General features: G+C 38.6%; 1 protein-coding gene across 1 annotated transcript in view; it reads right to left on the bottom strand.

The window, feature by feature from the left end:
* Nucleotides 1–2,792: 2,792 nt before the first annotated feature.
* The window catches only part of LMBRD1 (LMBR1 domain containing 1), an 82,073-nt gene continuing 71,220 nt past the window's right edge, over nt 2,793–13,645 (bottom strand). Inside the window, exons 15-16 of the mRNA XM_010019052.1 lie at nt 3,407–3,498; nt 2,793–3,232 (exon numbers count right to left, since the gene is read on the bottom strand). Coding sequence (XP_010017354.1) covers nt 3,113–3,232; nt 3,407–3,498 — 212 coding nt within the window. The 3' untranslated portion in view covers nt 2,793–3,112. The remainder of the gene's footprint in view (nt 3,233–3,406; nt 3,499–13,645) is intronic.

Here is a 13,645-nt window from a genome sequence, read left to right as displayed (position 1 = left end):
GATAGTACATTATAGCTATTCAGAAGTCTTGCAAGCTCATACTACAGAGATGTACTTGGAATATCATTTATATAATCAAAGCAGTGATACAACTCTGATAGCTTTTTAATTGACTTTTGTTCAGGAAACTGAGACCTCTGAAGACTCAGTTGAAGATGCTAGAGGTTTGCTTACAAGGTAGAATACTCTATTAAAACATGACTGGAAAGTTCAAGTTTGCTCCAAAATCTGCAGAAAATTCTAAATATGACTTCATAACATAACAGCTAAGTGATCTATTTCGCCAATGCAACAAGTGCTGCCACAGCAGAGATAACTTCGTGGAAGTAATTAATTTTTCTACTTGCAAGTATCTTATTGATGATAGCACAAGAAACAACTAGGAAATAATATACCAGAAATTCTGTTTCTTAAAGTTCCTGCAAATATTGATCAAAGCCAAGTATTTTAAGTCAGGGTTATCTTAAATTTCACTGCTAATTTTCTTCACTGGCTGATGCTGGGTGTACAAATCCAGCTGGCAACTTTATCATACAGTAACCTTCAAAACCACCTCTAGTTCATTTTAAAGGCACTGTACAGTTAAAAATGTCAAGTTTCTATAACATGAAGTGTTGACTACAGATCAGTTCTTGAGTGTATGTTTCTTACAATTATACTAGTGCATACAAAAAATCTTTTAAAACCTTGTCAGTCAAATGGTTCAGTGAACTCCTGAGAAACTTCAGTGAGGATTTGGCAGGTGAAGAATAACTGATTATAAATGCTAACAGTTATTTATTGCTTGTATGACAGACAGTGACAGCAAACATCTGAAAGAACTTTTGAACTCCCATGCAGAAGCAGGTTTCTTGCTAGCTGCAACTAGCAATAAGTTGGTTGTAAACCTGGTTAACACCTGGATTAAAGAAAGTGGTACTTACTGAATTAGAAACAAGAGACAAGCCACCAATTCAAAAGGCAGACCATTGCATTTCTGCATATAGATATTTAAACAGGAAACAGGACTGGATTGGGAAGAAAACTAGCAATGAAGAGCGTGGAAACAGGGAAGACCTATAGCAACATATACTTAGGGACTGGCCAGACATCTTGGCCAATGATCCCTAAGCCTACATGTCACACGCAAGCAACTACATGGCATGAAATAAACACTTTCCTGCCAGTCTTCAGAAGACAAGCAATTTGTCACTAGGGAAATGGCTAAGATGGATACAACTCTTAAAAATTGGGTATCACAGCTCAATCTTACACCCAGAAAGATTGTCACACCTGTACGCAAAGACAGAAGTGATAATTTTCAGTGGTTAAAGCTGATGAGCAAAACCCACAAAAAAGGACAAGATCTGTGCAGCTGACTTTATTTAAATTAGCTCATGTAAATTTTTCACCAGGGCATCCAAAAAGAAGTATACTTAACTTCTTGATATCCTCTGGATGCAGCTTCCAGGCAGTCAACATCAGGTTCCACCTTCCGTTTGAGTTACTTGAACTTCTTATAAATAATGCCTTGTAAGTTTCCCCAATGGTCATGTTTAAATAGCATTCTTCTAATTCTAGTCACAGTCAGACTGCCTAGTCAAGTTCCAGTACCTACTATCAGTGTTTGAACATATTTCTGTCCTTTTAAATGTGTTATTGGTAGCAAACAGATTGATTGCTATTAGTTAAGCAGACCTGACTGCATACTTGTAGCTTATGATCAAGCTACAACATCAGACATTCTTCCAGGTTGTCACATAAACATGTATATTATTGGAGCAGCTGGCACAGAAGACTTGTTAAGACTTCAGTTTTGTTTGTTCCTGTAAGAATGTCCATACATTAACTAAGCAATAAGCCTAAGACTTCTTGAGATACTGAAGCTAAATTAAAATTCCAAAGCTCCTGAAAGCCTGCTGTTCTAAAATACTGCAGGAAGACACAGAGTGCTTTTGAAATAACTGAACAGAAACCTGCCAGTTTTAAGAGTTTACAAACACATAAGCAGGACATTAATAATTCTCCTACATTTCAATAACTATGTCACAGTCTTACATAAAGATTACCCAAGATATATTTCCATGTGCTTGCATGGACTATAATTTCACTTAGGTAGCAATTAGAAGTTTAAAAGCTTGTACTTGTAAACATTTTCGCTTTCGGAGTCTCTCAAAGGATATCTGAAGATAGTTTCAGCCTTAGAAATATATCTCAGTAACTATATAGCCAAAATAACACTACAAAGACAACATGAATGATGAAAATATTTATGAACTGTGTTTATATAAACATATTGGCTTGTAAACAAGTTGACAACATTTACATTAAATATTGAAAGAAAACATCAAAGTAGACAATTTGCATTAAAGAGAAAAATAAGTTAAAAATTAATCACAGCTTAATTATTCCATTGGTTATTACTAAGTCAGGCACCTGGCAATTTCAGAACTGAACTGTACTAAAACACTGCAACAATGCTGAATATTGTCATTCATACTAATGATTTCCTTTGATAGAGCAAAAGCCACCTCATAGTTACCTGAGGATTCTCATGGTAACTCAGTGGGGATAACAGTATGAAAAAGACTTACTCTTCACAGACCGGGAACTCACCAACTACGTGGATGTTTGCTGGCATACTTTTAGGACAGTCTCTTTTTAGGCAGCGAACTAGTATAAAAGTTACGTCACACCCTTCTGAAAGCATAAATCTTATCCAAATTTTTCTAGCAATGTTTGCAACAGCTGTTTTGCAGATTTTAGCTAGTTTTATTTATGAACTTGAATTAAAAAAAAAATCCTACAAGTTAGGCATGAAAGTATTTAAGAAAACTTAACAAAATAGCATCTTGAATTATGAAATGGTTACAGTAGTTCAAATTATACATCAGAAAGTTACATGTATGTTTAATCATAAAACAATATTTTCTATATATTATTCAGCTTTGATATGTTCTTATACAAGTGATACTCAAAAAGAGATATTGATTTTTTGACCCCTTTAAGTGATTACTCTTATTTCCTCTATTTTTACAAGTGCAAGGATGCTTATTTAGATACCAATTCCACATGGGTATGACTTTCAACATAACTTTATATTACATTTTTTCATCTTGAAGGCAAAAAACTATCAACGGTAATAAGCAGATAGTTCGTCATCACTCATGTCTGAATCATCATCATCCACTTCACCTTCAATGACTGATTTCTTGCCTTTGCAGCATGAAACAATTAATCCAATTAAAAAGACCTGCAAATTTAAAATAAGTAGTAAAAGTTATGGTGATTCAATTAAAGGGCATAAAAGGGTAATGTATGCAAAATGAAATGACAGTGTGGTGATGCAAATGATTCAACAACTACTATTTCAATAACTGTAAATTATCCAACTTGATTCAGCTATCTCTATAATCAGAGTACTTACTGCAATGAATGCCCAGTTCCCAAAGTAATAGGCAGCACTGAAGAACCAAAATTTATGAAGAAAGAGGTATGTCCGAGTAACAATACACTGATCTAAAAGGAAAACAAATAGTATTGATTTACACAGAACAAACAAAAAAAGCTAATTTTAATTTATAGAATAATAATTCAACAGTTTTCGATACCATTCAGCTCTTAAGGACATTTGCACTCCATTAAATCAAATTTACTTTCCTATACCTGGAAGATATGCAAGAGTGATATTTCTTACTATGGGAAAGAATGTGAGAACAGGTACACTAAGCTAAGAGTCATTCAGGTAACTCCATTATGGTTGGGTACAATTTCTCCTACAGATGTATCGATTATTGCCTGTTCTGATAGATCCTGCTCACTCTCTTCCCATTTTAGATAAACTGTAGCCATAAGCAAGAGATTCAAAGCAGATTCTGTATTCAAAACCAGGTTTCAGTACTTTAAAAGCACACCCCCCTACCAGGATTGTGTAAGATTTGAAAAAATGAAGTCAATTACAATGTTGAGTTGTGTAGGCAAAGAAACCCCTAACAAATCCTGGACCTTTAGTGACCCAGATAACAGAGGGCTCATTTGTACCCAAGACCTGGCATTAGTGGTTAAGTCTTGCTCCTCTAACACCATAAATACAACCACACCTAAAAATATTACTTAAGTATTCTTCATTACAAAGTGACAAGTTTTAACGGAATTAAGAATCAAGTTGTTAAGGCATTTTTAAGATTGCAGACAGGTAATCTAAAAGCTGGTATGGGAGACAGCCTGTGACCACTTGAGTGGTCATGGCAGAGGGCAGCCAGCAGGACACACAAGCCAGGTGAGAAATGCCCTCAGTGCAAGGAGGGGTGCCCCAAGCCCATGCTAAGATATAACATGACCTCCAGATTTTTTTATTTACTATGCTTCATATCTAAACAATTTGAACACTAGAGGAAGTAAGCAACCCAGATTTGCCTGTTCTTCCTACCCCCAGTACCGTCAGCCTGTCTTCACAGCACAAGTAATCCGTCCCTCTGATCATCTTTGTGGCATTCATCTGGACTCAGGCAGGTCCACATTCTTGCACTGGGGGCCCCAGAGCTGAACGCAGTTCTGCAGCTTAAGTCTGTTAAAGTCATGCCACTTGACCTTGCCAAGATCATGGAATGGTTTGGGTTGGAAAGAACCTTAAGATCATCTAGTTCCAACCCCCTGCCATGAGCAGGGACACCACACACTGAACTATGTCACCCGAGGCTCTGCCCAGCCTGGCCTTGAACACCACCAGGGTTGGAGCATTCACAATTTCCTTGGGCAACCCTTTCCAGTGCCTCATCACCCTCACTGTGAAGAACTTCTTCCTTATATCTAATCTAAACTTCCCCTGTTTAAGTTTAAAGCCATTACACCCCTTGTCCTACCACTAGAGTCCCTAACAAAGAGTCCCTCCCCAGCATCCTCCTAGGCCCCCTTCAGATACTGGAAGGCTGCCATGAGGTCTCCACGCAGCCTTCTCTTCTCCAAGCTGAACAGCCCCAACTTTCTCAGCCTGTCTTCATACAGGGGGTGCTCCAGCCCTCTTATCATCCTTCTGGCCCTCCTCTGGACTTGCTCCAGCAGCTCCATGCCCCATCCAAACCAAAACTGAGTCTAGAACGACTGTATCTATATAGACAAACAACTCTATTTCTTCAGTGGTTCTCCAGTGACTTATACTTTATAAAACCAATAGAATAGTTTAAAATATGAAGTTAAATACTACATTAAGCAGCAGACCAATTTCTGGAATCTGTTGCACAGTATCAGCAGACAAAGAAGTTAAACTGGCATTTCACAACTACTAAACTCAAGGGATATAACAAACAAACAGGTACATTCTGCAGCTAATTAAAGTGCAAAACAGCTTAATTATAGAAAGCAAGCTTCGACACTAACATAGAGAGTGAAAACACAAGGAAGGAATTTGCCTGAACTAATCCTTCCTGGTTTTCTAGACCAGATCTCAGTTATGCAGAGAAAACTGACCCCTTCCCCTCCTGATTAACACAAGTCCTTGCCCTACAAAAGATTAAAAAAAAACCCCACCAAAAAACAACACAAAAACCCCCACAAAAAACCAAAACAAAACCACAAAAAAAGAAAAAAACAACCAACCAAACAAAAAAATCACAAGGAAGTAAATCAAAGTAGCACACCACTCACAACACTATATTATTTCTGAGCATGGCATGTCCGTAGAAGAGGAGGTTTCCAGCAAAGTAAGAAGTGCTGGTAAAGTGAAGACGCTTCATAATTGCAGACAGTATTGTCAACACCATCTGCAGCTCTCCAGCTCACTAAGGTAAACTAAAGGCTCTGATAAAGCCTTGTTTTCATAATGGCAACATTTTCTCTGCAGCAATATCTGCAGCAATTTCTTAAACTTCAAAATAAAATTATTTTCTTAATTGGATATCTCACCTTGGATAAGAAAAGTGTGTTGCAACTCAGACCACATACGAAAGACTATGGAAATGTCTAAGACCCATGGACTGGCTATATGTGACTACAGAGTACACAGAATAAGAGCCCTATTTAATTTGTCTTGTGATTCAATATTTTACTAGGGAAATCATGGAAAGAGTTATTTTTAACTTACAGTAATCGAACTGACCAAAAAAGTTGAGCAACTTCGCCCATACAAAGAAACTGGACAAAGAAGTTAATGGCCCACAAACGCACATGACACTTCAACTAGGTAAGAAACCAAGTAACATCTATGGTATAAGACATACAGCCATATTCCATATTGTCCTGGGTTCATTTTTTCTCCTCCTTAGTAGCTGGTGCAGTGCTGTGTTTTTGACTTTCTACCTGGGAACAACACCAGTAACACCGATGTTTTCAGCTGTTGCTAAATAATGTTTACTCTGACCAAGGACTTTCTCAGTCTCATGCTCTGCCAGGGAGGAGGGGAAGCCAGGAGGAAGCAGAGACAGGACACCTGACCCAAACTGGCCAAAGGGGTATTCCATACCACAGCACGTCATGCCCAGTATAGAAACTGGGGGGAGTTATCTGGAAGGCCCAGATCGCTGCTCGGGTTGGGCTGGGTATCAGTTAGCAGGTGGTGAGCAGTTGTGTCCTCTCCCCTTGTTATTCCTCTTATCATTATTATCACTGGTGGTTGCAGTACTAGTTTTGTATTATACCTTGGTAGCAGGATTGATATGTAAAATGAATACTTGTCTCAATCATTGTTCTCCGTGAACTATGAACTGTAGCGGGTGTGATGAGACCGTTTACCCCTCAGAAGGAGACTTCATTGTTCTCTGAAACAAACTTGTGGGTTTGGGTCTGTTGACTCAGCTGTGCTGACCACCAAGGAGGAGGCTGAGAAGCTTCCTTTCTGATAAGCTGACTGGAACATTCTTGTGCTGAAAGGTTTCCACTCTGATGGGTGGACTGGAGCGTCCTTGTAAGGAACAAACTGTATGGCCAGCAGATAAAAAAACCTGCTGAAACACACAATTCACAGATGCAACCCATGACTGATCACAGTTGTTGCACAATGCTGGGGTAACAGCTATCTGTCTAACATATGGGTGTGATATGGTATAAAGGACCGCATGTCCACTGGCTAGTTGGAAGACTTCTCCCACTGATCTGGAAGACAGGATGCCATGCAACTCCATGGTGGTAACTTAACTATCTGACTCTCTCTCTCTCTCTGCAAATCTACTGATATACTGCTTCTATCCTTTCTTTTCCTACTCTTCCTCTTTTTCTTCTTCTAACACTGTAGGTTACAGTAATTTTTGGTAATAAATCACATTATGTGGACATTTGACCTCATTTGTGTCTTAATTTCACCCAGTGACATCCGAATCCTGCCCGTGCTGTCCATCAGGACATGACAACCTTAGTTACTGGACTGCTCTTATCTCAACCCGTGGGAGTTACATTCTTTTGATTCTCCTCCCCATCCCTCCGGGAGCGGGGGGAAGAGGAAGATGGGGAGGAGCGAGCAAGTGGCTCTGTGGTTCTGAGTTACCAGCTGGGCTTAAACCATGACATGTATTCATGACTGCATCACATCCAATTAAACTTCTTCTCAAGCAGCTGCGAGACTTCCACTTTCAGCATAAATATCCCCTTAGTGATCAGAATCCCTTTTGACCATTGAAGGGAGAGTGTCCTACAGTGCTATAAGCAATCCTGAGACATGTACTGGTTTTCCCATCTGATAAGAAAATAAATTTCAAACAAAACAGTGTAAATAAGCAGCTAAGAAAGTTTATAAAAAAAAAAAAAATCTGCTAAAGATTGAAAACTCAAGAGACAGAACATGGACTTGTTTCTGGGTCTGGCTTTGGTCACATGCCAAACTGTTCAGATGACCAAGACAAAACAAGCTTTGGGAGTCTTCAGATGTTAACAAGTACATCAGAAGTTTTGAAACTACAAGTTTCCCCTTTGCTCTTGTACCTTTGAACCCATCACCTCACAACATCTTCATCCATACTTCTTGAAGTATTAAGGTCATTCCAGTATTTCAAATTTTCACAGAAGTTTAAGATTCTATTTCATGTATCACTTTCACAGGTTTCTCTGGAAACAGATTAATGGAGTGGCAGTAACAGCTGCCCTCAGCCACAAATGCAGTATTTCTTTCTTCTCTGGTTGGCTAAACAGGATCAAAAAGACTATGTTCTTAGGTGCCTGCTACTCAGCAGTTTCTACAGAAGTGTTTTTTTGCATGTTCTATTTGAGCACATCTCCCACTTATTCCATATTCTGTGTGTATAGATATACATGCATATACACATACACACACAAAATTAATACTAGCCTTATTCAGCTGTTAAGCCTGTTGTTGCACTTCTCAGTCTAGCCCCTCTGCTCCTGCTTCTCTGGTTTCACTAGCTAAAATCAGTAAGCTATACAAAGCTTCTAAAAGTTTTCATTTGTAGCATCCCGTATCAGTTATCTCCTTCTCTCAGCTAACTTCTAGAAATTGCTTAAACCTTCAAGTTGTTGCTCCTTCAGCTTTCATGACAATGCAGATATTACAGACCTTCAGCACTGCTTGCTCAAGGTTAACTTTGCAACAGATTTACACCTTTGATTCCTTATCAGGCTGAAAAACATTACTGGAATTGGCTCATTCATGTACAGCAAGGATCTCAAAACATTTCCCAACTGATTGTATGTAGCTATAATAGCTCCCCGTTTAAAGAGAAGTGAACCACTAAGCTTCCAACATTTCAAGCTGGCAGCACTCTGAAGTACTACAGCGCACTACGGAAGCATGACTATCAAATCACTCAGATGTTAAACAATAGTCTGCAGCTACCTACAACTTTAAATATGGGCCCTAACATGCAAACACAAAAAGCTGCCTGTGGTTTCACCCCAGTTTTGGGTTTCTGTGTGGTGGAGGGTTGGTGTTTTTTTTTCTTGGGGGGTGTGTGTGGGTTGGTTGTTTGGTTTTGTTTTTTAATTTTCTTAGCTGGAATTGGTAGTGGGTTGGCACCTAGAAGAGACCTTTAGAGACCAAAAGTCTAGCTGGATAAAGTCTAGTCCAAAATCCTACCTTATTTAACAAGAGCTGCTAAGTAGGTTTGCAAACAAAGGAGATGATTTATAAGATTAAGAAGGACGTAAGAACTTGGAAACCAGGCACTAATAAGGAAGCCAGAAAAACTTTCTGGGACAAACTATCATTTAGAAGGCAAACTCTGCTTTTTTTCAGTGACTTAAGGGACAACTTAAGTTGCATCAGATCTCTCATACTGCAGATCTGCAAATCACACCCAACCTGATATAAACCTGACAGCCAGAAAATGATGTAATCAATGTGAATCAGTCTGGTTTTATAACAAACAGTCAGATCTGATCTTGTAACAAAAGTTGTAAGTCTGAACAACCAATAGCTATTTGTTGTTACTTTGCAGTATGTTATTGCAGCAGCCATACAATTTCTTGATGATAACTACACCCTATGAATGTTTATATTCAATTGCCTGAGAGTCTGCATATCCTGTCAGTGCTACCAGGATTTCACAGCATAAAGGAGGCTTCCAGAAATATCCTTTAAGATTTTATGCTGAAAGGAGAGGAAAAGAGTCACTGGTCAGCAGAGTTTATTCTCATTATTTAGCAGTCAGAATGTCCTATTCAGTGATCTGGGTCACATAATCATTCTTTCCAATAGTCAAGTTTAAACAAAGGGGCATGTATGAACAAGAAATACAGGATATTCAAGGCCAGGTTGGACAGAGCCTTGGGCAACATCATCTAGTGTTAGGCGTTCCGGCCTATGGCAGGGGGTTGGAGCTAGATGATTTTAAGATCCTTTCCAACCCTAACTATTCTGTTATTTTGTCACAGAAAGAGGGTACTAGATCTTACAAACCAGCAAGCACAAATAAGCCTTAGCTAAACATAGGCAAGAGTTCTCGCCACTTCCCTCTAAATATTCAAGAGCTTAAAATGGCAAAAAGAGGACTGAGATTTGGAGTTCATCCTAGCACAGCTATGGCATTACAATGGAGAATTGCACCCAGCTATAAGGTTTCTATTTTAGCTTGGTTACAGAGAATCTGTGAGGCTGCCAAGATTTGCATGTATTAACAAACCAGAGGAAAACCTTATAATGAGATTCAAAGACCTAAACCTGTTAATCTCATTTTTAAGTTTAAAGGATGACTTGATTTTAATGTTTATTAAATACCATTAAGTGAAGAAATACTAATGCTATAAGGCCATGTGCATAGTGAAAGCGTACAGCATTAACTAATGACTAAAATCTGAAGCCATATTAATTCTAAACAGAGATAATGCCCTTTTTTCTACAGGAAAACAATAAGACATAGGATTAACCTGCAGAGGTAAAAAGTATACTCTGTATCTGTTGAAACTAAGTATCTTTTGAAACACTATGTACAATTTAGGTTAATCATGAACACTGGTCAGATGTGTTTGGACACAAGCCATATAATTGCTATTTTTCCCTTTTAAAATGCTGACTTCAAATTTGAACTTGTGCAAGAGATGTTTTCTGAGTCTCCCCTGAACACCTCATTTTTTAAAAAAGGCAAAAAATTTGTATTTTAAAAGACATAGATATTGATAAACTTTGAAGACAAAACCCTAGGGCTGAAAATGGATGCCAGATTCCAGAAAGGAAGCAGCCAGTGGACAGCACAACCTATCATTTTAATTCTAATTAAAACATTTTCCATTAGCTACCTACCATATTTTCAAGTAGCAGCTTGGCACAAGTTTAAACTTACGCTAGTTCAGACTTCTCCTTGAAACTCCATTACACCCCTTGACCTTCAGTGTTAGCCTCATTTTTATCATGTCCTTTCTACTTGGTTCATACTCTACTTAACTGACCACTTAAGAAGGATGTTTGTCCTGTGTGATAAGGGTTTATTGTTTTCCCCATCCCGAGATCATGCTACCTGGAAAAGAATTCAGAGGATGGGAACAAAGAGGATATTTTAACAGATCCATAGAATCGTAGAATAGTTTGGGTTGGAAAGGAACTTAAGATCATCTAGTTCCAAGCCCCCTGCCATGGGCAGGGACACCTCACAATAAACCATGTTGCCCAAGGCTCTGTCCAACCTGGCCTTGAACACCACCAAGGTTGGAGCATTCACAATTTCCTTGGGCAACCCTTTCCAGTGCCTCACCACCCTCACTGTAAAGAACTTCTTCCTTTTATCTAACCTGAACTTCCCCTGTTTTAGTGTGAACCCATTACCCCTTGTCCTACCACCACAGTCCCTAACAAAAAGAGTCCCTCCCCAGCATCCTTATAGGCCCCCTTCAGATACTGGAAGGCTGCTATGAGGTCTCCATGCAGCCTTCTCTCCTCCAGGCCGAACAGCCCCAACTTTCTCAGCCTGTCTTCATACGGGAGGTGCTCTAGCCCCCTTATCACCCTTGCTCCAACAGCTCCATGTCCTTCTTATCTTGACCTCTTAGTATCCTTACACAGAGTACCTCATATTCTATCTGTGGAGAGAAGCATTCATATGCAGCTAACACTCAATGAAGCATTTGACAAAGTACGGGAACTTCTAGTGATGGAATGCCTTGCTTATTCTCTTGAGAATAAAACCAGTTATGACTATCAAAGAGTCAAACTTAAAAGACCTAATGCAAATTCTTTTAAATAAGAAATTTGATGTGAATTAGTGATTTTCTTATTAATGATACTCTGAAAACAATGGCGTCCTTCCCATCCTCTGCCTCCTTCAGACAAAATTTATGATACATTTGACTAACCCAGTCAAGTTTCTCCCTCACAGTTCAGACTGACATTGGTCTGAGCAAATCCTTTTACCCAATCTAGCTGCAGGATGTTTCTTAAGCAGTGAAAAAGACCATCTTTATAAATTAATCCTTTGTAATTCTATTGGGCAAGACATGTTTGAAGACAGACAGGAAGCATCTGTATGTAGCTTTGCCAGGTTACTGTTTAAGTTTTCTGTTCAGCTGTTATGTAGTGAATTTATCAGCTGTCTGTACCAAGATAAAAAAAGATGATTTGATTACACACAGAAACAGCTCTCAACATTTCATTGGAAGTATTTCCAATGCAAGTTATAATTTATGTTTCTCAGTGATTAAAAGATTTATTGATATTGCTACTTTTAGAGAGGCCAAACATCATGCCTTCTTTTGGTAAGAGAACTGCCTTTAATAAAATGATCATTTTTAACACAAAGTATTGGTAGGTTTCCCACTCACACGGGACATTACACCAGGTTTATTACTTCCTTTTAATGAAGTGTCCATACCTCTCAACCCTTTGTAAGGAGCTTCAACTCTGATTCCAAAGTACTGAAAATATCAGAACATCTCACTTTACTGTTGGGCTTAAATCCAACAAGCAACAGAACTAGGATGTCGATCCACGAAGAAAATATGCAATTGCTTTACTGCTAAACTCCATTTAACATTTCATAGTATTTAGTAAATGCAGCCTCCTCTCTCTTCAGCTACAATCCCTTTGAAGGAAAAGAGGGGTAATTCAGTGCAGCTTATATCTACCCACAGTCGGGTACAGAATCAAGTGTAGGAATTGATGTGTTTACAACTGCACATCCATGAACAATGTCCTGCAGAAAAAGATTCACAGCACTTAGTTACTCATGCTATTCACAGCTGCCAAACAGGGCTTTCTTCAGTTAAACATGAACCATTGTGCTTATTTATATTGAGTTCTCATGATTATAGAGAATTTCAGTGTTAGGTCTAAGCAGAGATTCAGGGTAAAGTACTAGTAAGTACACTATTAAGTTCCATTCAGTAAACAGGAAAATTGATAAAGCCCCTAACTAAAGCCTCATTTAGGCTTTTTGTGTAGCATTTAACTTTGAAAAGTAATTCATGTAGAACAATCATTTGGAAGTGGTAATCTACAGTCATAAGATTTAACATTAAATTTCTAATATTGAAGGTTCTGAGCAACTTGTGCTTTCACTTTGCACACCTTCTGGATTTCTCTGAAGAACAAGTAATATGCTCCTGTTTTGGTATTCATATTTGGGGTACCTTTTCAGCTTGAGTAATGTCTACTTTATTCAGGCTAAAATAAAGCTCAAGGTCTTGCACTTGTTGACTTCCAGCTGACAAGAGAAGGCACAGATCTAATTAGCACAGTAAGTCCTGCCCAGTTCAAAGCCATAAAAATGGAGATAACTTTTCTTCTTTCCCACTTTACATGCAACTGGAGTCAGTGTAGGTCTATGCAAAAGGACCAGCAGACAGATTGTACTCAGCATTTAGCAGGCCTTGGGAAGGGCTCATTTCCCCAATTAAGGAAATTAAAGAATCCAAGTGGTAGTCATAGCATGTTACACATGTAAAATGAATCATGCTTAAAAAAAAAAAAAAAACACGTTTCATGGGATTTTTGGTCGAGAAGAAGGGAGATAGTGTGCATCAGATCTCATAATTAAGGTTGCAAAAGTCTTGTGAACAGGTTTGCAGCTGAGTCATTGCTCATTTACATGAAATATCATTAATCTGTTCAGCAAGTTCTCAGTGCATTAGTCCAGCTGCAAGAGCCTTTATCACACAACTGAACTCCTTTGATTGACTTTATGCTCAAGTGAACTTTGGAACTGTCACTAGTCCTTGACCAGTTCAGCTGGCATTAGTCCTTGAAAAAAATGATCAAACTGAGGTCTTGGTCCAACTGTATTGAACACTGAAAACTAAT

Source organism: Nestor notabilis, unplaced genomic scaffold (genome assembly GCF_000696875.1).
Source record: "Nestor notabilis isolate BGI_N333 unplaced genomic scaffold, ASM69687v1 scaffold4130, whole genome shotgun sequence".
Classification (NCBI taxonomy): Eukaryota; Metazoa; Chordata; class Aves; order Psittaciformes; family Psittacidae; genus Nestor; species Nestor notabilis.
Note: the sequence above shows the minus strand (reverse complement) of the source record. Positions and strands in the feature narration are given on the sequence as shown.